The sequence below is a fragment of the Phoxinus phoxinus genome (genome assembly GCF_949152265.1).
Source record: "Phoxinus phoxinus genome assembly, chromosome: 3".
Classification (NCBI taxonomy): Eukaryota; Metazoa; Chordata; class Actinopteri; order Cypriniformes; family Leuciscidae; genus Phoxinus; species Phoxinus phoxinus.
The window spans coordinates 24,547,838-24,573,010 of NC_136878.1; the positions used below are offsets into that span (position 1 = coordinate 24,547,838).

The 25,173-nt window shown below is 38.1% G+C and overlaps 2 protein-coding genes across 3 annotated transcripts; both read left to right on the plus strand.

Annotated features, from left to right (window-relative positions):
• Window positions 1–344: 344 nt before the first annotated feature.
• Window positions 345–3,469, plus strand: LOC306995046 (uncharacterized protein). Its single transcript, XM_079606254.1, has 5 exons — window positions 345–430; window positions 1,640–1,816; window positions 1,915–2,105; window positions 2,526–2,553; window positions 2,718–3,469. The coding sequence occupies exons 2-5, from the start codon at window positions 1,648–1,650 to the stop codon at window positions 2,897–2,899; spliced, it is 570 nt and encodes a 189-aa protein (XP_079462380.1). The 5' UTR covers window positions 345–430; window positions 1,640–1,647; the 3' UTR covers window positions 2,900–3,469.
• Window positions 3,470–14,650: 11,181 nt separating this feature from the next.
• On the plus strand, window positions 14,651–23,025 carry LOC306996193 (uncharacterized protein). 2 transcript variants are annotated; one of them, XR_013797029.1, is made up of 8 exons: window positions 14,651–14,721; window positions 16,005–16,119; window positions 19,968–20,168; window positions 20,272–20,465; window positions 21,435–21,509; window positions 21,651–21,707; window positions 22,247–22,316; window positions 22,409–23,025. XR_013797029.1 is itself a non-coding variant. In XM_079608446.1 (8 exons), the coding sequence occupies exons 2-7, from the start codon at window positions 16,074–16,076 to the stop codon at window positions 22,262–22,264; spliced, it is 591 nt and encodes a 196-aa protein (XP_079464572.1). In that variant the 5' UTR covers window positions 14,679–14,721; window positions 16,005–16,073; the 3' UTR covers window positions 22,265–22,292; window positions 22,409–23,025. The 2 variants fall into 2 exon arrangements, 1 of the variants encoding a protein (XP_079464572.1); XM_079608446.1 differs by having other exon boundaries at window positions 14,679–14,721; window positions 22,247–22,292.
• The last annotated feature ends 2,148 nt before the right edge of the window (window positions 23,026–25,173 follow it).

Genomic DNA, 25,173 nt, shown 5'->3' on the forward strand with positions numbered 1-25,173 from the left:
CAGGTTCTTTTTTTACTTAAATTGTTGTAGGCCTGTTTTCATTTTATTAAGTGTAGCCTAGCCTATGAAATAGAACTTGAGTATAAGCTAATAATAAAGTAACACAATTCATCTTTTGTTAAAATCCATACAGTAGGCTATCACACACCTTAACTTACAACTAGCTAACTATTAACATTATTTATTAAAAATATTTATTTTCTGCTACCGATTATTATGTAAGCAGTAGCCTATAAAACAGACGCATGCAGCCATAATGTGCTGTAACTGATTTATCGACGTTTTTTCGCGCATTAGAGTCAGAACGAAAGTGAAAGAACATTAGACCTAAGCTTGAATCAACTAAAAACGAAAGTGCTGCTCAATGACTTGGTTCAGCGCTCAGATCTCACGCAACACTTTCAGCCTCTGAAGAAGAAGAAGAAAAACAGTGAGTAGCAGTCTGTTGTCTGCCTTATTCGATGTCTTTTTTTATCCACTGGAACTTTACCTGGGTATTTACGAATGAGATTTTAAAGTGCATTAGGCCTATAACAGAACTGTAAAATAGCCTACAAATTAATGGAAATTTTCCATCAATTGCGTTTTAGCCGAAATTAAATATAGATGAGAACATATATATATATATATATATATATATATAGCCTATATATAGCCTATATATAGCCTATAGCCTATATGCAAATACAAAAATGAAAAAAAAAAATGAAACCAGACGTTCATTTTGTGTGTGTGTGTGTGTGTGTGTGTGTGTGTGTGTGTGTGTGTGTGTGTGTGTGTGTGTGTGTGTGTGTGTGTGTGTGTCTAATTCATCAATAGATCATTTTGCTAAATTGTGACTTCAGAAACAATCCTTTGAATAAATTAAATCCGTTTTTCCATTTTTGGTCTTGTAATTTGCGACGTGGGCTGTAGCACGGGGTGTGGCCGTGGACTGTTATAATTTATTGATGTAACTGATTTATTTACACTGCATGCGCATTGAGGAAACTGAACACAGAGGACAACCTTTTTCACCGGAAGTGCCATTGTTTTTATTAGCAATATAATAGGCTAACTGTGCTAAATATAATTATATTTTAAAGGATTAGTTCACCTCAAAATGAAAATGTCCGGATCATTTACTCACCCCAATACCATACACGATGTTCATGTCTTTCTTTCTTCAGTGGAAAATAAATGAAGTTTTTTGAGGAAAACATTTCAGGATTTTTCTCCACACAATGGACCTCAACCAAATTGTTTAAGTTCAAATCAATGAAGTATCAAAGGGCTCTGCACGATCCCAGCTGAGGAATAGGGTCTTATCTAGCGAAACGATCGGTCATTTTCTAGTTCTGAGTTCCAATCTTTTGTTTTATATTTGATTATGTTTTGAATTAAAGTTGCATTTGGGTTCTCAACCAGCTTGCCTCCAGTGATTCGTTACATTTAGACTATTTTTGAACAGGAATGAAAATGAGGCTGCATAAGGATTGAAGGATAATGAATTGATTAATAAAATAATATTTTAATGAAAGTTTGGGTTAATGAAAGGCTAAGATGTAACTAGTTAAAACGCTGTCTTAATTATAGGAATATTCTAAATTGTATCTGTTTTTCAGCTGTTTTATCTTTCCCCCTCTTATTTTGGACTCAGGATAGACAATGGATTCTGTTGGGGATGAATTCAAGAAAAGCCTTCGTAATAAAGTATCTGGTCTGAAGGAGGTCTATTCCCTTGAGCAATGTCAAGCCATACTGTTTTTCTGCACCATTGTTTCTCGTGCTGGAACTGACATTGATGCTGCAATGAAGTACCTTGATGAAGTTACAGGTGTGAAGCTAGATTAATAATAAAACATAATTAATTAAACTTAACTGATTTAGGTTTTTTATGATCCAATTCACAATCCACTCTAAACTGCCCTACAGCTTTCACGCCAGTCATCATGGTGATCCTCCATTCTACGTTTGACCCTGAGAGAATGATCCCAGACAGCAACAGTGTTATAAAGAGACAGAACACATTTGCAGTGGACTGTCTGATTTTTGATAACAAATTACTGAGATGTCAGAAGAATGATAATGCAATTCTTCAAACTGCACAGTACATGACATCAAAGGTAGGCATAATCACCAGGGACACTTTTGATAAACTGCGATGATGTGTTTCCAGTTATTAACATAAAAATCAAGCACATTTTTTACATTTCCATTTTTTTAAATGTAGGCCTACTGTACATTTGTAGCACTATACTTTGTAATAAAAAATAAATACAACATACTGTAAATACAGGGAAAGTAGGCTAACTTTAACACCTTTTTCTTGTGGAAAAACTATTGTGTATTTTTCTTTTCTTTTGCTATTGCAGCAATCAGGAATGCAGTTATCATATTTGCTGTAGTCTTTATAGAAGTTTACCCATTCATGACAACTTCCACTTCTGAAACCAGCAAATGTGTGAAAAGGGTACAAAGTGAAAGTTGAATGTGTGTTTTATTGTAGTTAACACATTATATTCATATATGAATTTCCCTTCCAGAATCTGACTTCATATTATTGCTTGAATAGTAAGTACTCCAGCTTTACATTCTTCATTATTCAGTACAATTTTCACTCTTACAATGCAATAACGTAATTAATTATAGTTATAAAAATAAATGAAGGAATGTGAAGGAATAAAACAAAAAACGATGGTATTATATTTTATATAAGCTGTCTTTCATTCTTGCAGAAGATCGTGGAAATCAGTATCTCTCCACACACCAGAGTTCTGAAACTGGCAGATTAATCACTGATGGAGACTCCTTCGTTGTGTTCCTTCGTTGTATTCGTTACCCTCGTTGGCTTGTTGCTCTTATTGTCCTTGTTGTACTCATTATCCTTTTGGCGATTATTGGATATTTTTTAGGTTAACAGCTTTGTTGTTAATTAATCCAGTGCTAATTAACACTGTCTGCCTCTCATTTAATGACGAATGAATAAATTAGCATTTTGTGATTTTCAACAGTAACTGTCAGCTACTCAAATTATCCTTTAATTTCAACAACATACAGAAATATGACCAACGTGTATAGACAGCATGAAGAGAATTAAATGTGGTAGCCTACTTAGATGATGCTTAGAAATGTCAATGTGAGATGTAATTCTATAAGAAGTATGCATGAACATCACTTTTCAAATAAGTGTTTTGTGATTGAATATTGAGGTCGCTAATGTGCTAATGTTGCATGTCATTGTTAAAAAAACAGCCTAGCCTATAAACAGCTGTTTCTTGCTACTTTTTATCCATGTGTTCTTTCATTTTTCCTTTTTATTTCTGCTTTACTCAGTGGACTATTTCCTTTCCTTGTACTCCCACATATGCATTTACCCTCAGGACTATATCAATTTTCTGTAGATTTATAAGTATCTCATATAGTATGAATTATTGTCTTGTTGACTGGCCACTTAATAAACTATTTAAACCTGACAGAGAGTCTGTACATAATTGCCTTTATTGGCTTAACTTTAATGCAAAAATACACTTAGCAAGTAATTTTTTTCTTCTTGCTGTCACAATCTGTTCTACAGCACGCACGGCAAGACAGAATAGGAACTCAGAATAGTATTTATTTAATCTTCATAACACTCAGGAACAGAGAGAAACGTAGGATAAATCGCAAAGTGAGCTAATGCCAAAACAATAAACAAACCAGAAACTAACTTTACCACAAAAAACTTCCCTATGAATCAAAAATAAAAGAAACAAAACATACAATAAAGTAGCCTACTCCTTATCTAAACCAATAAACAGGAGCAAAGTCGGCCTTTTGTCTTTCTTTCTTTTTCTTTCTTTTTCTTTATTTATATAGCACAAGTAAACACAACAGAAGTTGACCACTGTGCTTTACATAACAAAAGAAGCAGGAAACATGAAAAGAAGAGCAAAATATCAATTCAACAATATAGTTAAACCCACATTAAAAATTTAGAGAAATGCCCGGTCCAAGAGATATAACTTTAGTTTGAGTTTAAACTCATATAAAGAGGTCAACGATCTCAGGGATATAGGGATGCTATTCCACAGCCTAGGACCGATAACATATTATATAAACTGCAAGTAAAACTCATCTTTCACTTAATGTAAAGCTGGTTGGTATGAACCTTTCCATTGTGATGGCTTCCTTAATTTAGTACACAGTAAATATTGCTCTGAGAGCTGCTGGAGTCCTGAATGCTCTTAAACTCTGCCATAGAATGAGACAAACTAGGAGAGTTTATATGAGAGATTGATGCAGACAGACGCTCAGGAAGAAAGAATAAGCCTTAACTCCTTCCAGACCTAAAGAGGAAGTCTGTACATTGAGAAAGCAGGACTGTGACTACAACAAAATATAATGGATGTGTCTGAAAGCTGAAAAATGATGTCTCCGCAGGCAGAATATGGAGGAAGGAATTAAGACGAGAAAACAAACCCAAACCCAATGATCGTGTCACATTCTAAAAAAAGAAATGTAATTCTTAAAAAATATAATTTAACATCACTGAAACAACTTATACATTCATTTATACTATCAAAACAAGTTAAATCACTCTTAGTTGCATCTGTTAGATTTTTTGAAGGCAATAATAAAGGATTCTTTATTGCCAATGATATCCTATAATCCCAGTATCCTCTGCGTGTGATTCCGTGACAGTTGCGCTGAGAGAAAAAATTACCTCTGAAAGTTCAGCTGGTGGTCAATCTTTTTCAACTTTTGACTATTTTGAGTAAGAAATTAATATGAATTGATATAAATACAGTTTCGGGATCCTCTGCATCCAAACTTTGCTATGAGGTCATTGGCAAGGAAACAAGTCAGCTGAATCTTTCAGGTACAAACGTGCCTGGTAAACTGACAGTTTAGTTTTAAGGGACACATTCATCGAAACAGTATCAGTAGCATCACCTTATTATAAAACCTACACATGTGCTAGACAAAGTAGCCTACATCTGTTTATAGTGGTTATAATTTCCGGGGGGAAATTACACATGGATGAAAAAAGGGAAAGAGAGACCCCCGCCCCATTTCCAATAAAAGCTTGCACTGCATTACTTCTCTATTAAAGAGAAGAGGAAATAAATAGCTTATACAACAATCCTTCAAAGCTGTAAAACAAAACAATTTTATTACGTAATTACAGGTGAAAAACTGTCCCGAAAAACTGAAAAAAACATATTTCAAGTCTTGAAATATGAGGGCCACAGAAACAATACTGTACAAATGCACCTGAGCTTCATAAGAAACTTTGGAGTTACTAATATCACATCTGCTTTCTGTTTACGTGTTATTACATGACCTTACAACTCCAAGACAGTTATGCAGTGATCTGGAGATTGGGTTGATCACAGCAGAGCATTTCCAAGAAATCAAAACTGAAACAATTTTACATCATATTACAAATAAAGTCTTTATAAATTACAATTTAAGTTCCTTACATTGTAATTTTAGGTGCAATCACTTTTTTTTCTTTTTCTTTTGCTCAAATTTACAATTGTTCTAGACCCTGTACTCTAAAAGGCAAGAAGAATATTGTACAGTGGCTACCTTAATTAATTTACAACATTTTGGTATTTTTTTATTATATAAAAAAAGGAAGGCCTATTCTATTTAAGAAAGACAGGCATCATTTAGAGGCCGTATATAAAGGTGTAACTTAATAGCAGTCCATTTATTATAGGGCTTTGCTGATTAGATAATGTATAACAGTGCCCTTAAAAGGGAAACATAACATTTATTCAGCATTTATTAGTTAAAAGTATGAACAAACTCAAGTTTTTAACATAAATGTAGTTAACAGGAAATAGGAGTTTGCATTAAAATGTGTTATACTGAAGCAAAATTCTATTTCAGCTCAGAGCAATGCAACAGAGAGGCTGTAAATGTCTCTTTCCTGCAAATCAGCAGTGTCGGGGAAAGTTACTTTCACTTACGAAAGTGAAATGAATAAGCCTCAGCCTGTACAGTAGAGGGTGCAGCTCAGACAGCTGTGCTGCCATTCTGGGTTGCAGAAAAATAGGACGCAGGAGAGGAAAGTGCAACACTCTTACTTCAGAAAAAAGCAACACAAATGTGATTGTCCATTTAGTTTTATTGTGTTTTCATTTTCTTTCCTGTTCTGCTTTGCCTGTTGTGTTCCCTAGTTTCCTTGGTTATTAATGAGCTCTGCATGTTCTTTTTAACTTTGATTACCCTGTCTAAGTCCTTAATTTCCTTGTTTGTGTTATTAGTGGTTGTATAATCTTCGGAGTTTTCAGGTGTTGTGCCGAATTTCGACCCCCTGCCAAATTATTACCCACCTCGTTGAAGTCCTCCCTCATGGTCCATACCTTGTCGTGGTGAGGGGGCTTGCGCATCTCAGTGACCCGGAGAGCTACGCCAGCTGGAGCTTATGCTCCTGGTAGGGTCACCCATGCTGGACAGGTCAAAGGATAGAGATCAGACTAACTTGGACCACCTCTCCTCGAGGCTAAAGAGGTTGGCTTAGGGCTAACAACCCTATCCGTTAAAAAAGCCTGTTACAGAAACGTCGACAACAATTCATCACTTTCCGTCCCTGGAAGAGAAAGGACTCTTGTCTCAAGAGCGTATGACGTGTTGTGGTGAAAGCCGAAAGGAAGCCACAATGCCAACCACCCTTTTATCAACCAAGAAAACCTTAACCATCGGATCATGGAACATCAGGACAATGTACGAGGCAGGGAAAACAGCGCAAGTAGCAGCAGAGATGCGCAGTTACAATTTAGCAGTCCTAGGGCTAGAAAGTCAGGACAACTGAGACTGTCAACAGGGGAACTGCTGCTGTATTCAGGACATGAAGAGGACAGTGCTGCACACACAGAAGGTGTGGCACTTATGCTGTCGAGAGAGGCACAGAAGGCATTGATCGGCTGGGAGGCCCATGGACCAAGGATGATGACTGCCTCGTTTAAAACAAAGAAGAAAAACATCAAACTTAACATCATCCAGTGCTACGCACCAACAAACGACAGCAGCGAGGACACGAAAGACCACTTCTATGGTCAACTTCAAACTGCATTGGACAATATGGGGGGCAAAGATGTGAACATCCTGATGGGGGACTTTAACGCCAAAATAGGAGCAGACAACACAGGCTATGAGGAAGTGATGGGTGCACACGAGCTTGGTGAAATGAACGAAAATGGAGAGAAGTTTGCAGACATCTGTGCACTGAACAACATGGTCATTGGGGGCAGCATCTTCCCACACAAAAGGATCCACAAGGCCACGTGGGTGTCCCCGGACCACGTCACTGAAAACCAGATAGATCACATGTGTATCTCCAAAAAGTTCAGAAGATCACTTCAAGTGATTCACTTCACGTCAGAGTGAAGAGATGTGCAGATGCAGCAACCGATCACCATCTACTAGTTGCAAAACTGAAAATGAAGCTAAAAAAGAACTTCACAGACAAACAAGCCAAAAGACAGAAGTACAACGTTGGTTTCCTGAAAGATCCAATGATCCAGAAAGACTACCAGTTTACGTTGGCCAATAAGTTCCAAGCGCTGCAAGAGCTGTATGATGAGGAAACAAACCTCCACATCCTGTGGAAAGGAGTGAAAAATGCCCTTACATCAACCTGCCAGGAAGTAGTAGGACCAAAGAAGCCCCAACAGAAAGACTGGATGACAGCAGGAACCATGTACAAGATACAAGTGAGGAAACGGAAGAAGGAAGCCATCAACATTAGCCGCACAAGAGCAGCAAAGGCAGCAGCACAAGCTGAGTACACAGAAGTCCAAAAAGAGGTAAAGCGAAGTGTGAGGACCGATAAGCAGAACTATATTGACAACCAAGCAGATGAGGCTGAGCAAGCTGTAGCAACAGGTAACATGAAACAACTATACGACACTACCAAGAAACTAACAGGCAAGTACAGTAGACCAGAAAGACCAGTCAAGGATAAGGAGGGACAGGAAATCGTGGGGGCAGAAAAGCAACTGAACAGGTGGGCAGAACACTTTGAAGAACTGCTGAACAGACCAGCACCAGCAAGCCCTCCTGAGATACAGGCAGCTGATGCTGACCTACTGATAGACTGCGGCAAACCAACCAGGGAAGAAATCAGGAAGGCCATACTGCGAACAAAGAATGGTAAAGCTGCGGGGCCTGATGACATCCCGGCAGAAGCACTGAAGGCAGACACTGAAACCACTGTTGAGATGCTGCTCCCTCTCTTTGAAAAGATCTGGAAAGAGGAGGATATACCAGGAGACTGGAAAGAGGGCTACCTCATTAAAATACCAAAAAAGGGGGACTTGAGCAACTGTGCAAACTACAGGGGAATCACACTACTATCAGTACCAGGCAAAATCTTCAACAGGATAATCTTAGATAGAATGAAAAATGCAGTGGACCACCGGCTGAGAGATGAACCGCCTCTTCAATTCCAATGTCAAGTCGGTCCTTCTGTATGGAGCAGAAACCTGGAGAGAAACAAAAACAACCCTAAGGAAAATCCAGACCTTCATTAACAGCTGTCTACGCAGAATCCTTCAGATCCGCTGGCCTGGAGAAGAGACTTAGAGGCAGACACCAAAGAGACGGGGCACACCTGGAAAGAGCTGGAAAAAATTGCCCAGGACCGCGAACGCTGGAGAAAAGTTGTCGATGGCCTATGCTCCGGGAGGGGTGAAAGGCTTAAGTAAGTAAGTCGTTGAAGTCATAGATATACATAATAAAGGCTAGATGTCTTACGGCGGAGTCTCGAACGGCATCACCCGGTGGCCATCTTGTCACAGGGAAGCTTTCTGTAAGGTGAGTGATCTGCACGAACACAAATCCTCTTATCTCGCTGAAGTCTTGACGGATTTACAAACGGTTTGGTTTCTTACAAACGTTATTAACGTGGCTATAATTCTGGATGCTTGAACATGTTGGAATATATAATATTATAATTATTCATAAAAACGCATAGGCTATGACACATAACTACATCTCTGAGGTTTATAACAAACCAACCCGTTTGAAAATCGGTAGACAATTGAGCAAGTTATGGTTATTTAAAAAGTACATGCACCATTAAAACAATGTTATGAGTGAGCGAGCCCTCTATGGCAAGATGGCCGCCGTGTGCGGACGTCGATCTCCATTGGCCAGCAGCGCGGACGAGACATCTAGCCTTTATTATATGATATCTATGGTTGAAGTCAGTACCTGATTTCCTAATCCTAACTCCACCCCTAATCCTAACCCCTCCCCCACGGGTAATCATTTGGCGGGGGTCGAAATTCGGCACAACACCTGTGCTTGTGGGTTCTGTCACTTCTGTCTAGTCTATTTCTTGGTTTTGTGACAGAGCCCTGACACTCCTGTTTTGTCTTGTCTGTCAGCCTTGTTTCGTGTGCTTTCTTGTTTTGTCTTGTGCTGTGTAGCACACAGCTTCTGTTTACACTAGCTGTGTGCTTTCATGTGCTCATGTTTTGTGTGAACACGTGGCTTATGAGTGTTCTCATTGGCTGCCTGTTCATGTCTCATTAAGTGTGAGCACATGGCTGGTGATTTGTTTTACTGGCCATGTGCTTGTGTTTTTGTCATGTGTGGTGTGAGCATGGCTTGTCATGTTTCCTTGTGCCATGTGCTCTCCTGTTGATTGTCTAGCTAGCCCCTCCCATCTTGTTACCTGATTATTGATTAATTTGCCCCACCTGTCCTCCCTCCTTACCTCCTTTGTTTGTTCTCCCTATTTATTCTCCTTGTGTTTTCAGTCCTGTGCTGTTTTGTCGTCGTATACTGTGTGTTTCCCTGAGTCAAATCAAGTCTAGTCTGTCTTGTTGTCCCCCTCGGGTAGTTTTTGTTTTGTTTATTTTTTATTATTAATAAAACCCATTCTCCTGCAATTGAGTCCTCGCTTCACCTCCTCAACCCAAAACCCCGACAGCTTGATGAATTTAATTATTATGACGGTTTCTTTAAATTCAATTGTTGTGCGCTTTGCTACAGCCACAGTGACAGTGATGTTTCTCTAAAGCAATTTTTGCTTATTAGTATGGTTAAATGTAATAATTTAAAGTGAGATTAAATACATAATGTATATTTGTGTAATTTAACATTTATTTATCATTATTTATTGCAGGTTTGCGTAATATTCTGAATTTGCGTTTCACTGTTTGTATTAGTTTTGAGGATTAATAGCCAACTGAATCTGATTTTGTGCAAGTGAGATAAGTAAATGCATGCTTACATTAATGTTGTATTACAATATCATGTTTAGACAGTGCACAACGCCTCTGCACCTCACTCTTGATATTTTGGATTATTAAATTACTAAAGTAAGCATTATAAGGAAAACCTTACTCATAATAACAAGTTCTCTTACGTAGAGTTCTCTCCTACTGCGTCGAAAGACGCTACGGGAAAGATTTCTTTTTCGAGATTGAAGCCTAAAAATTAATCCTTAATTTAGTAAAATATGTAAAACGCTTTTCTGTAGCATACAACCTTAGGCGGAGCAAATCGCGCGCCCATTGGCTGCTCCGCCAGAAAAGCACAGCCTATGCGATGCCAGTGATGCTTGACCAATGAGGACGCTTCGCGCCCTCTGCGTCACCTCCCGCCGAAACGGGCGTGGTCTAGTAAATAACACAGCATAAACTGAAGTTTGTGCTGTGTTATTTAAATTTGTGTGTTGAAGGAAATTGGGTTATTTGATCTTTAATACATGTTTATGGTATTTAATACATCCCCATTTTATGATTGAGAAATGGTTGTACCCATGTGTATAAATGCTCACCTGAGGAAGTGGTCAGGAAGTCTATGACTGGTGGTAGTGAGTGCAGTATCTACTGAGTACTCTGATTGAATTGTGATACCTGATCCAAGGTGATTGTTTTTGTATATTGAAGTCTATTTATTTATTTTTTTCCTTTTTGATGTTTCATGTTTTGGCACCTGTGAGCACCTTGCACTTTCCTGGCTTGGGAGAATAAACTGAAAACTGGCATTTAACGTCCTCCATGTGTTGATTTATAGCCAGCAGCCATATCACCCTGTAGCCCAAGACTGGTTGCCCACTGAAGCTAAGCGGGGCTGAGCCTGGTTAGTACTTGGATGGGAGACCTCCTGAGAAAAACCAGGTTGCTGCTGGAAGAGGTGTTAGTGTGGCCAGCAGGGGGCGCTCACCCTGTGGTCTGTGTGGGTCCTAACGCCCCAGTATAGTGATGGGGACACTATACTGACAAAAGAGCGCCGTCCTTCGGATGAGACGTTAAACCGAGGTCCTGACTCTCTGTGGTCATTAAAAATCCCAGGATGTCTTTCGAAAGAGTAGGGGTGTAACCCCGGCATCCTGGCCAAATTTGCCCAGTGGCCTCTGTTCATCATGGCCTCCTAATCATCCTCCTATATATACTAATTGGCTTCATCACTGTCTCCTCTCCACTAGTAAGCTGGTGTGTGGTGGGCGTTCTGGCGCAATATGGCTGCCGTCGCATCATCCAGGTGGATGCTGTACATTGGTGGTGGTTGAGGAGATTCCCCCCTTCTATAAAAAGCACTTTGGGTGTCCAGAAAAGCGCTATATAAAATGTAATGAATTATTATTTTATTATTATTGATTTGAAGAACTCTAGATTGTATCCCTAGTTGCTCTTTGACACGCACCCTGTCTTTTCAAAGAATAGTACACCGGCGAGCTAAAAATATAAATGCCTCGTGGGGAGGCGCGCGCGCAGTCAGCAGAGGCGCGCGCAGCGGAGGCTCGCAAACCCATAGACGGCTCTGACCATATGGCTCTGACAGCGCATAGACTGCTTCTTTTTCCCATAGAGATTTTTCCGTTCTGATTGCCGCGCTTGACTTCTAGGTGTGTAACTTTTATTATTGTTCGGTCTGAAACGGCGCCCAGTGACGGATGGTGTAGCAATATTGTTGTCCAGGTGGAATTCGGGAGAAAGGTCGGTCCGGGAGATTTTCAGGAGGGGCTTTGAAATTCGGGAGTCTCCCGGAAAAATCGGGAGGGTTGGCATGACTATGAGTCAGAGTTTGCGTGCAGGTGCGTAAATTTTCCCGTCAAGTTTATTTTTTATAAATCACAACGTATGCGTCGGAAGTGGCGTACGCCTCTTTCAGGGCCTGTTTTGTGCGTACGCAACGGTTATAAATGAGGCCCCTGGTTTGAAGAAGGTGCACAGTGTGAACGAGTGTGATGTGATTCTGGTTTTCTGCACCATTTTTTCACGGGCAGGAACTGACATTGATGCTGAACTTAATTCCTTTTCAGGTAACTTCAAGATTTAAGCACCAGACAAGGACTTGGATATGAATGAATATAGCCTAAGTACAAATACTCATTACACATTTATCCTATTGTGTCTGTATTTGAAACAGACTCCAAACCAGCTATTTGCTTCATCACACATTTGACCCAGAGAAGACAATAGACAACAGCAGATATGTGATCAGGAAGAATCTCACAAAGATTATTTAATTTTTAATTTTTAAATGCAACAAGAATGAAGAGGCACTGACCAAAATTGTTCACCTTTTTAGGCCTCAGGTTTACCTCTTTGAGTTTATTTTAAATTAGTTTATGTGTTAAAACTAATTATGTAGACTTTAAATAATTAATAATAATAATAATAATTAACTAAAATGTAGGAGAAATGTGGGCAGAACAGTAACTCTACAGTAAAATACAGAGTTCAGATAACATCTTTTCCCCCAGACTTGCTTGAGCAATGTCTACTGAACAGAACCTGTCGAAAGAGGAAGTTTCAGACAATATCAGCATAAACCCTTCATTTTTGATGCAATGCAATGAAAAGGGACACAAATGAATACGGCCATTCTTATGTACTCAAAATATCCAGCATTGATCTGTAATATTTTTTTATTGATAATTCAAAGTTGTCTGTTTGCAGAGATTGAACTGACATTTTTGGATTACAAAATTGTAAAGAATATTTATTTGTATTTTCCACATGTTATTATTTTATGTTCTGAATGTTCAAAGCATTTTATTTAATAATAATATATGTTGTTATACCTTTAAAAAACAATGGAATTTGAATCTCATCATCATCTCCTCGTTTTCCATTTGTCTTATTCTGTGGTATGGTGAGTAACTCTTAACAAGCATGAGTAGAGGATGATGTAATTTTTATTTGGGATGCATATCTATTTAATGTAGACCTGTTTCATTCATTTTATTGTCTATGCACTTCTTTTTCTCTTAAAATACACTGAAAAAATTTGTGATTAAGAGGAAGAAAAAGATGCTTAATTAATCTGAATTAAATTTGAGGGTTGGTGAGTATCAGATGAGATTATTTGGGTCTTTATTTGACTTTATTTGATTATTTGATCATTTGCAAGAATTAACTGAATTCAAGTTCAGCATTTTTTTTTCCACAGACAAGATGGCACGGAACACAAACAAATGAAGAGAAAGATCAATTTAATCAGTAACCGTGGATTTCTTAAATGACAGGAGATATTGTTATTCATTATCATAGCCACATTAACTAAATCTAATTATAATAAGATGTAAAATGTTTTTAGCTTCTGTGATTAGATGCATGCAAATAGATAATTGCTTTATATCCATGCAGAACAAGTTCAGTGTTACTACAATTAAATTACAATTTCATTGTACTTGTGGGGCTTTAAACTATTAACTATAACATAACAGTGTACTGTTTTTTTGTAGGGCTTCATTTCTTAAGCCCTCGCACTGGATTATTATCTTGGGACATCGTGTAATTTAGAAATGACCCACCCACATCTGAATTTAATGTGGTGCATTCGCACGGGATAAGCAAAGCCTGTGATTTTACTTGAATTTACTGACTTATCTCCCGGATATGATGTCAATATAGGTTATTGCTTGGAAATGTCTTGTGATTATAGGTTTAGCTGTATGATATAACATAAACAGAAGAATGTTCCTTACTGCATGCGGCTATACATGTCATTTAACTCCATCTAATCATTCTTTTTGTTTTTGCAAATAGGATCGGTATGAATGTACATATTAAAGGTTCATAATATTTTTTATGTGAATAAAGCCAGTTAATTTAACTAACCTTACCACTTTTTTCAGTGCATAACAGAATACAGTAGGCTAAATTTGTATAAAACATTAACAAAATCTTAATAAACAGGGACTTACGGTCCCTGGTCTAGGTCAGGGTGTAACATAAATAACAAAACAATAGCTACTTCTTAGTTAGACATTTTATTTAAATTTTAATTGTTTGTTTTCAGAGCGGTAGCTAGGCCTAAATAGCATACTTGAACTTTTACAAAACAATCTCTTGAAAAGAAAGAAACAAACAAAGAAAAGATTAGAAGCAAAATCTTCAGGGGTGAGCTAATGCCAAAACAATAAACAAAACAGAAACTAACCTTACCACAAAAAACTTCACTATGAATCAAAAATAAAAGAAACAAAACATACAATAACGTATGTCCTACCCTATCTAAGTCTTCTCCCCGGGAAAGATGCAGATTGGAAAACTCTACTACAATAATGTTTTCTCGTAAGAATAAAGGCTTCAAAAAAATATTTTTTTTCTTATATTTTATTAATAATCGTAACCATATTCTTAGATGAAGCTAATGCAAAAAATATATAGGCTATCGTTCAGCCATCTTGACGTTTTTTCTGTCATCCAATCCTATCCCAATACAGAGCAACAATAAAAGTGAAAGGATCCTTTTGCTCTGACAGAGACGCAGCCATCAGGAACTGTAAGTAGACCCGATGCCGGCTGCAACCTAGACACAACTGTGACAATATTTGTTCGTGTTTATATTTTGTATGCCTAGTGAGAGAGTGTGTTTATCTTTGGGTTTCGAGAAGCATAAACATAAACATAGTGCTAAATTGAATTATTGAAAACCGCGTTAACACATAGGCCTACCTACGTTAAGCTATATGAAACTATTGAGAGCTGAAAGCTTTGAAAACTGTTAACGAGTAAAACTCGTCTTATTACACGATTTTGAGAATGTTATGATTTCATGTTACAGATGTTGCAAGCCTATTCGGTTGTATTTTTTAAGAGAATGAAAGTGAAAGATAAAACTGGTTGTTTCATTTTAATATAGGCTAACAAAAGAAGAGGGCAGCTAGGCAAGGAGCAGCACGAGACAACAGTCTGACGGGCTCACTAATTTACTGTATTTAGGAATGATTTTTCTAAACCAGCGTTATATAATCAAACTAGTCCACTAGAACAGCTGTTTGCTCACGACGTTCATCGCACTCGGCGTTCTTACCCACTGGTCTCTCTCCTCGTTTCTTCTTCTTCTTCTTCTTCTTCTTCACTCGCGCCGCACCTGTCTGTCTCCCTAATCCCGATCCTCTCTCCTGTCGCAGAGCGCCGTGAGATCGGGTTGGCAGAGCTCGCTGAACCACGCCCCCCTTGCCACAACTTGTTTCCGTTCATTTTTTATTTATTTACTACCGACATTTATTTTCAGATTATTTCCTTTTATTTTTTATATAACAACAATCACACATTCCATAGAGAAAACACACTGTCAGAGAGTTTGGGAATAGTCGTACATAATTTATACACATAAAAACATGATATGTTTCAAAATCTAACATTTTAGAAGAGGTTGTTTAAACAATTAGGATTAAGCTGTCATTTATAATGGAATTCATAAATGCAAATACACAGGTATTAAACAAGACACTTATCAGTTTAAATAAATTAACACACACAAAAAAAGCAAAGAATAAAAAAGCACGCGTAGTTACAAATAAAGTATAGAAATACAGAAAAATAAGGTTTCGTCTTCTTACAAATTTGCTCAGAATCAACATTACATTAATACAAAATACACAGTCTTTTTTATCATCCAACAACATTCCAAACATGCATTGATTTAATTTTGATCACTGTAGAAATTTAGTTAAATGAATCACCAAACATTTCTAAATCTGTTTTGATTGTAAAACCTTATGAAAAGTGTAAAATCAAACAATCAAGCGATAATCATAAGTGAACTTAAATTTGTTTCAGGGTGAGACTAAACAACACTCAGATAAGCAAAAGAAAGATTGTGTAAGAGAAAAAAGGAGAAGAGAGAAAATGCCCCAATACCAGCTCCAAGTTTGTCATGATGAAATCATTGAAGGTAAGATTTTGGATTATTAAAAAATGTTCTCAGTCGCTTTGCTACAGGTATCAAATCATGACAAAGGCTGCACTTTTTCTGTATGGCGTATATCAATTTCAATATATTATAATATATTGATATTTTAATATATATATAATATACTATAGTAGAAAGTTATATTATATGTATCTGGGTTATTGATTGCAAGAGTTTCACCCAAGATCAATATAGTTATTCAGGACACATTGACAAAATTAATAATAATAATAATAATGAATAATTAAGCTAAAAGAAATGTATAGAAGATATTGACCAAATAACTGGTTCAACCATTTTGCATTTTTTGACTAATGCTGATGTTTTAGTGGGTAAGACTATTTAACAGAGAACCAGTACAAAAATAATGAGAAAATGCTTTTATAATGTGCACAAGTGACTGTGTGATCAGTTGTGATCTGAGAAATTTTACAAAGCGACTGAGAAAAAAACAGTAAATTACTTAAGTAGTTGGTGGTCTAAAGCCGGGTGCACACTGTACGATTTACAATAGTCCAATACAACTGTGGCTTGTCAGGCTGCATGAACATGATCCCCGCTGTAAGCCATGTCACTCTAGGATCTCAGATGTCATTAATGTCAGTATGCCAGTCAAGACGCGTTAAAAACGGACACGCAAGAAGACTCGTGTCACAGGTCGAGGTGGGCCAAGCCAGACTGCACCCACCCCTAGACCAGGATCACCCTGAGGAGCGTATCAAAGGAGGAGGCAGGAGACAGGAATAAAAAGAATGACAGGCTTTATTAAATATAAAAACAATTTGAAAATCCTAAACTAAAATTCCTCTTCCTTCCTCTTCCCAGGAATCCAAGGCAAGTGGGGGGTCAGGCTCACTTCCTTCTGGCGCTGGTGCCAACTCGCAGTGGTAGGTACTGAACAGGAGGGTATCACAGGTGAGTAAATGAGTCAGGCTTACTTCTTTCTGGCGCTGGTGCCAACTCACAGTGGTAGGTACTGCACGGGTGGGTATCGCAGGTAAGTAAATGAGTCAGGCTTACTTCATTCTGGCTCTGGTGCCAACTCGCTGAACAGGTGAGTATCACAGGTGAGTATCGCAGGGGAGTAGGGGGATCAGGGCTCACAGGAGTTGTAAAGGGTGGGCACTTCGCACCATACAGGTGGGTTTCAGGGCTACAGCAGACTCAAGTCGCCAGCGGAGCGGGGCTTTGGCTGGCACAGACAGAATCAACACTTCAAATAGAGGTGAATAGCTCTCACATGGGTGGCAGGAGACAGAGTCAATAGCTGAACAGGGCTTTCACTGGGACAGACAGCATTCAAACTTCAAGCAGAGGTAAACAGTTCTCACGTGTATTGCAGGGGACAAAGTCACAAGCTGAGCGACGTTCACTGGAACAGACGGAATCAACACTTCGAATAGAGGTGAACAGCTCTCACAGGGGTGGCAGGAGACAAAGTCATAAGCTGAGCAGGGCTCTCACTGGGACAGACAGCATAAACTTCAAGCAGAGGTAAAACAGTTCTCACGTGTGTTGTAGGGGACAGAGTCACAAGCTGAGCGACGTTCACTGGAACAGACGGAATCAACACTTCGAATAGAGGTGAACAGCTCTCACAGGGGTGGCTGGAGACAAAGTCATAAGCTGAGCAGGGCTCTCACTGGGACAGGCAGCATAAACTTCAAACAGAGGTAAACAGTTCCCACGTGTGTGGCAGGGGACAAAGTCACAAGCTGAGCAGGGTTCTCACTGGGACAGACAGCATAAACTTCAAGCAGAGGAAAAACAGTTCTCACGTGTAGTGTGCGCACGGGGGCTTTTCCTTCTGACATCCAACAGGTGACTGCAATCGATCTTGCTAGACTCTTATGATGGACGGTAGACCAGCATAACACATGGGGAGTGCACGGCGATAAAAGGTAAATCTTCCACACACACACGACAGTCCAATTCCAAACATGCAACGTGATGGGAAACGTCAATTTCAGCACTACAAATCCACTCTTCAAGTGCAAAGTAAGGCCAACACTCACCCAGAGGTCTCGATCTGAAGAGCCGATGATAGTCAGAGTTGGGACAGATGCGGTGAATAATTTCCTCACCACTACAAGCGGCTTCACTTCGCTGGTTTCAATGGACGAGGGGGAGGCTAGAGATCGACAAGGAATCAGTCTATTTCACTCAGTGCGATGTATACAACGTGATCCAAGCACTTCAAACCAGTATCCAATTTAGTGTAGAAAACATGCGTTTATGAGATTCAATTTGTCAATCACTCATCTCACTCTTTCCCAGTCCAGACGACGAATTCCACTCTTCAAAACTGCCCTCGGATCCCACAAGCAACACTCCGCTTCTTTCACGATGGTCCTTCAGCTGCAACACTCCACAAACATTCCCCAACAGGAGAGAACCACACCAGATCGCCGGGGGAAGACAAAGAACAACCACACAACGCGGAGGGAGAACTCACAGGAGGAATCGACAACCTTGCTATGGCCTCTGTACTTCCTTTTTATAGGGTTGCCCCGCCTCCATAATCCTCTCACAGATCGCCACATCAGATCCTCCGCACCAGATGTCAATCGGCCAATCAGTGCCGTTATGGAAACATACCGCGCAACCCGGAAGTGGGCCGGTGTTACAGTAACACCGTTCCGGGCGGAACACAATTCCAGCGGGAACTCAGTTCCGCTTTGCTTTCGTCACCTCGTGACACTCGTCTGGAGTTTTACATGATCAATCCGTGACTCGTTTGGTGACTGTGAACTGCATGTAGGATTGAAATGGCAAACAAAAACAATCTCTATAGTGTTAAAGAAAAAGAAAAAAGATGATGTTTGGAGCAAGTGGTGGTTTGATGTTGTCTCACTGATTGCTTCATCAGGTTCTGTGGTCCTATTGGTTTTGATTTGATGGTTGTCGTAGAAGTCAGACTACAGGACTGTGTCTCAAAACTTCTAACAGAATTTCGCAGGAGGTAAAATTGTATCGCAACAGTCATTAATCATCTGTTGGCAAACATGGCAAACTAGCAACAAAGACTATATAGAAATATGGTGCACTCAAATGATGACTATGAATGGGAGAAAGTGCAATGCACAATATGGCGGAATAATTCACACTTTCTAAATAAAAGAGTCTTTTGCCAATTGGTAAAGTCATCACGTCACTGCAGCTGCCGTCAGAAGCTCTGGTTGCTGTAATAAACAGTCAATGTTCTGAGACACATGCTTAGGACTGCACATGCGCAATGGCTGGTCTAGCCTGAAACCCGTTTTAACGTTTCATTTTAATGTAAGAACCTATATTTAGAGACAGTCTTTGTCAGATTTCATTGCTGATTACAAATATTAAATTTAATGGTAAAGCTTTGGAGAGCTTTTGAGAATTTGATGTTTCCTCATTCAAAGAGATAGCTGCACTTTCATAACTGAAATAGCTGCCCGAGAGGCTTTGCAAATATGGCTGCTGAGTTAAATGACTTTGCTAGCCATTAAAGACTTCAGATTTTAGGATTCTCAACATTTGTCTCAGATGGCCACATCATAGCCAAAATCGTTCAGTGTGAAGCCGGCTTAAGTCACATTTTAAGATTCTATGGGCCAGATTTACTAAACAAGGCAAATTAGCATGAGAGCGCAATTCCAAAATAGGGTTTGTGCTGGCGCAAGCTGTTAGTAACTCTGGCCATATTCTTCCTAATTATTAATTGTCATATCTAATGAAAAAATAAATCATTAGTTTGGTTTTGTTTCAACACCAGTGAAGTTTCATATTATAAACAATCACAAATAAGACTATTTGCTACGATTGGAAACTAACGAAATCTGTTTTTCATCTTAAAGGGAAAGACTACTTCACAATTGAGATGGGCAGTTCATGCAATTCAAAGAAGAACATTTTAGATTATCTTCTTCAACAAAGACCTGGTTTGAAGGAGGTGTGCAGTGTGGGTGACTCTCACGTGATTCTGGTTTTCTGCCCCATTTTTTCACGGGCAGGAACTGACATTGATGCTGCATTGAATAAACTTGATTCTTTTTCAGGTAACTTTAAGATTAAGCACCAAGTACTTAGGTATTAATGTATGGAAGTAGAAATACTATGTACACATTTTTGACCATCTTATTGTGTCTGTATTTGAAACAGACTCCAAACCAGCTATTTTCATAGTGCTTCATCACACATTTGACCCAGAGAAGACCATACCAGACAGCAGCAGATATGTGACCAGGGAGAGAACACTCACTGTGGACTGTCTGTTTAACGAAGATTCGGGTTTGTTGAAATGCAACACGAATGATGAGTCACTGACCAAAATTGTTAAACGTTTCAAACATCAGGTATATCATCATTAAGCTCATTGAGATATTTGTGAAGATTCATAATTTAAGAGAAATATGTACACAACAGTCCCACTGCAGTAAACATAGAAATTCACACTTCCCTTGTTTTTGCTTTTTTTTTGTCCTAAAGCTGATGATACACAGGGTAACTTTTTGAGCAATGTTGCCATCAACGGGCAACCAGATGAGACACAGGGCCCACGACCGATCGAAATTATCCAGATAGAAATGCATTGCCCATTTTCAATGGGAAAGTGCCCAAGCAACAATCGCTCAGCAAGATTGCCCAGCAACATTGCTCAAAAATTTGCCCTGTTTATCATCACCTTAACACTTATTTTACCTCTAAATATAATAACAGCTTCAAATAACTTTTTAGTTTTCTCAACTTCAGTAGCTAGTTGTGCAAACCAATTTAAAAGTATACCGAATAGTCAAAAATAGTCTTAAAATGAGTTTCCACAACTTTGTTGCCCTGAAGTTCAATAAACTTAAAAACGACTTTGCAGTTGCATTGGTTGAATGCATTTAAACAAAGAAACTTTACCAAAAGGATAATTCAAATGGTTTTGCTGATGATCAAACAAACTGAGCATGCACAAAACTATATTGACTTTTTTTGTAGTCAACACTCTTTCTAGGTTATATAGGATTAGGCAATTCAGTCAACCTTAAAAAAAATATATAGTCTGACAAAACAGTTTTTTTTTTTTAAAAACCCATTGTTTTATCCTGCATTACATCAGGTTGTATGTGCTTGTTTGTTTTGAAATATTTCTACATGGTAGAGAACTCAGATATTTGTTTGTAGAGATTTATTTGACACCTTGGGTTAAATGTGGACCAGTCAAAATTAGACAATGTTGTGCTATGAAGAATATTTGTATTTTATGTCATATGTCATGTAAATTCTAAAAGCTCAAAATAGTTTACTCTGTAATAATATATGTGCTGTTTTCTCTTCAGGGTCAATCAGATGTAGCTCTGTCAATTACTTCAAGTTTGACATGGATCTATTCAAGGATGAGATATTGCGTGATGGTAATAAACTCTGACTACAGTTTACTATTTGTTGGCAACAAAATGTCACTGATAAAATTATGTACATTTCACTGATCCATATTGTATCATTGTACTAGTATACATAAGCATACAGTATAAGTCTGAATTTGTTTGTTACAGCGTGTTGTTGCTGCCGTGTGGAATGGTGTCAGATGTTATTTCAGAGGACCGGATAGAGTAAGTACAAAGTACAATTCACTGCATGCTATTTATACAGTATATATTTCTCCACTATGAATGTTGACCTTTTAAGAACTTCCTGGATTGTAATAATACAAATTTTGAGAGAAAGAAAATTAAAATATTGATAAAATATAAATATAAAGTGATCATTTCAGATGCATCCCCTAAAGTTACAAAGTGGCGAACTAAATCTTTGAGGACACACAGGGTGTTTTCCTGGAATTTAGTGTGAATCATATTGGTCTTTTGACTAAGGCCATTGCAACTACAGTAGTCGAGTTGGCTTTTGGTTACTTGTGACTTTAGAAGATTAAAGTAATATGGACTACTTTTATTGTATTTTTTGCTCATATTGATCTTGATTGCCCCAGTTCCTTTCACTTCAATTGTATATTGTATGGAAAAGAGCAGCATGTGTATGATCAAATGATGATTGAATTTTCATTTGAGATTACTGGTAACTAGCCCAGTAGAACTATTTCATTATAGACTTGTTGTGTTCACATAATTGTTTAATAAAACTGTTATTTCAGAAAAGACAGACTGAGTGATTCTGATGGAGATAAATATGCGTAAAAAGTAAGAATGAAAAACTGAGGGCTGGTGAGTATCAAATGAGATTATTTGGCTAAACTGGTGCTCTTTTCCATAGCAAATAGCTGAATTTAAATTCTGTATATTTTATTTTTACACAGATGTTGCGAAGATGACACGGAACATGAAAAAATTAAGCGAATAATCCAATAAAATAAATTAGTAATTGGATAATGAGTGTCATTATCAACTGACATTTAACTAAGCTCTAAAATGTGTTTAGTTAAGTTCTAATGCATGCAAATACATAATTGCTGTGCTTAATAGCATGTCTGAACATCAATACTGAGACTTTAGCCCCCAGTTTCACAGACAAGACTTAAGCCTTGTCCCCGACTAAAATGCATTGAGCTGCCGTAAGTAAAAAAGTAACTTGCACTCACATAATCTTAAAATATGTCAGTTCCATTGTTTTGTCTTAAGATGTACACAGTAATGTTTTTTTTTTCTAAGTCATGTTAATAAAAGTTAGCTAAAATGTTCTGTAACTGAACTAAGGCTTAATCCTGGCTCAGTTTAAGCCCTGTCTGTGAAACCGGGCCTATAAATCAAAATTCAGTGATGATTCCAGTTGATTTACTTCCACTTTACTTCTAAGAGGCATCAACATATCTACGTATAAGTGTTTTAGGGGCTTAATATCTTAGATACTGATCCTTGTATTATCATTCATTGACATAAATATGTGAATAATGCAATAAAGCGAATCTTTATTGTGAATGTGTTGGTCTCATTTATTGTCTTTTGTCTCTAAAACTATTAGGGATTGGACTAGGCTTGTGCATTATAGGCCTCTTTATTTTCCAAACAGCTTCTGAAGGGCTGTAGGCAGGGAAACATAATAGACAGACAGACGGCCAGTCCATTACAGGGCTATGCATGAATCTATCATCCAGATTGTTTATTTTGAATGCACGTCGACAAACACTTGTTTTTTGTTTGGCTACTATTGTGTCTTTGCTGATATTTGTACAAATGAGTATATATATTATTAAAATATGGCTATATCTAGTGGACATGCCCTTCAACAGACTCTTAGCCATTGTCACATGATTGAAATATCTACACCGCTATAAAATATAAAAATTATACAAATATTAAGGATCTAAGGATTTTCAATAGCAACGGGTGTGTTACTACAGAGAATCCATACAGCTGTATTGTGCTTTATTTTCTGTTTTTTTTTAATATATAATATAATTTTATAATGATTTATAATCATTATTCATTCATGTAGTTTTCATTTGATTTATGATTTATTCATCATTTTATTATTATCATTCATGTCATTTTCCATTGTTTTTGCAGTCGTATAATAACACTTGTTGGATTTGGTTGATGAAGTTTGAGCATTGAAACATCCAGGCGAAGTTTAAGCATTAAATACACGATTATTCAATAAACTCTTTTTATTAACACCACTTGGTCTCCTGCTTCTGCTCTTGCGTGGCTTTTTCAGTCAAACTCTCAGGCTGATAGAAGACTTATATCTTCTGGGAGGGATTCGGCGTCTGGGGTCAGGTCTAATATAGCTGAGATTTTCTGACGTGGAGATCCATCCGATCTATCTAACAAACAATTATTATATGACATGTTTAGAATGTAACATTGTAACATCATTATCTAAACAATGAACAGGAATTACTTTGTGTAGTGTACCATCAGTGCCAAGAAGTCAAGCACAGATGTAGCAGGCTCTGTGCACAAAGCCTTGTTGACAGATTAGAAAGTCTTGTGAAAACAGGAAAAATTGAGCAGACAGGAGCAAACGTGTCAGCGCAGCAACTGTTCAACAATCCCCAGCAACTGTTCATTCAATCAAAAAGTGTCTTCTTTCATTTTCTCTATTGTCACAACAATGCACATTTCACATTTACATTTCCCCCTTTTTTTTCTCCACATAAAATTATACATTTAGCTTTTCACATTGCTCCTTTAAATTGACTAAGAATGAGCCAAAGGGTATTTTATGCATATAAAATCAACAACACATGACTAAACATGTAGACTAAGGCATAGAAACATGAGAAATGTATGTAAACCATACATTAACATTCTAGTTACTGATTTTATAATCAGCACGGCCATCACGTACATTAACATTAATATAGGCCTATTATTAATATTGCATTGGCAGGAAATAAAACAGCATTAGCCTACATTCGTTTGCACTGAAATGGCTGTTTGAAACATTTGGCTGGAGAAGTGCATTGATATTTATACATACATGCATGAACTCTAATAAACCAAACACAAATTTAATACAAGTGAAGTAGTGAACTAATAAATGATATACCTGGTAACTGGAGCCTGTATGAATAAAATTAAATGTATTCCACTTTTCCACGTAGAAAAAGTGTCTACGAATTGTATGACAAGAAGAGAAAGGCCTCTGAAGAAAGAAACAAGACCAGTGTGTTTTTGGGGGAATATTTCACACGCTGGTGTGCGCTAAAAGCACAGGTTGATTCCCACTGATGCCTCAGTCGCGAAGTTTCTACTCGACAGGTAAAGTTTGGCATGCTATTTGGAGAAATCCATTTAAAATTACTGCTAGTAAAAGTTAATGTAAGCTATGATTAGCGATGCTAGCCCTGGCACAAGTCACGCATCTTCCACTATACCTTTAATATAAAGACGCAGCAATATTTCTGGGGGCACATTTACTACACTGAAAACACCGTCGGCCTGAGCTGACTGAATGTGTGTTGGTTTTTGTGGCGAGCAGGACGAGGTCGAGGGACGTGAGAGCGGCGCGAGGCACCGGTCTCGTATCTCTCACGGAGGAGCGGAATTAAAGGAGGAGCGACGACAATGAAGATCGAGAGAGGAACAGGCCTGAGTTTATGTTGTGTTTTGTTTCTGT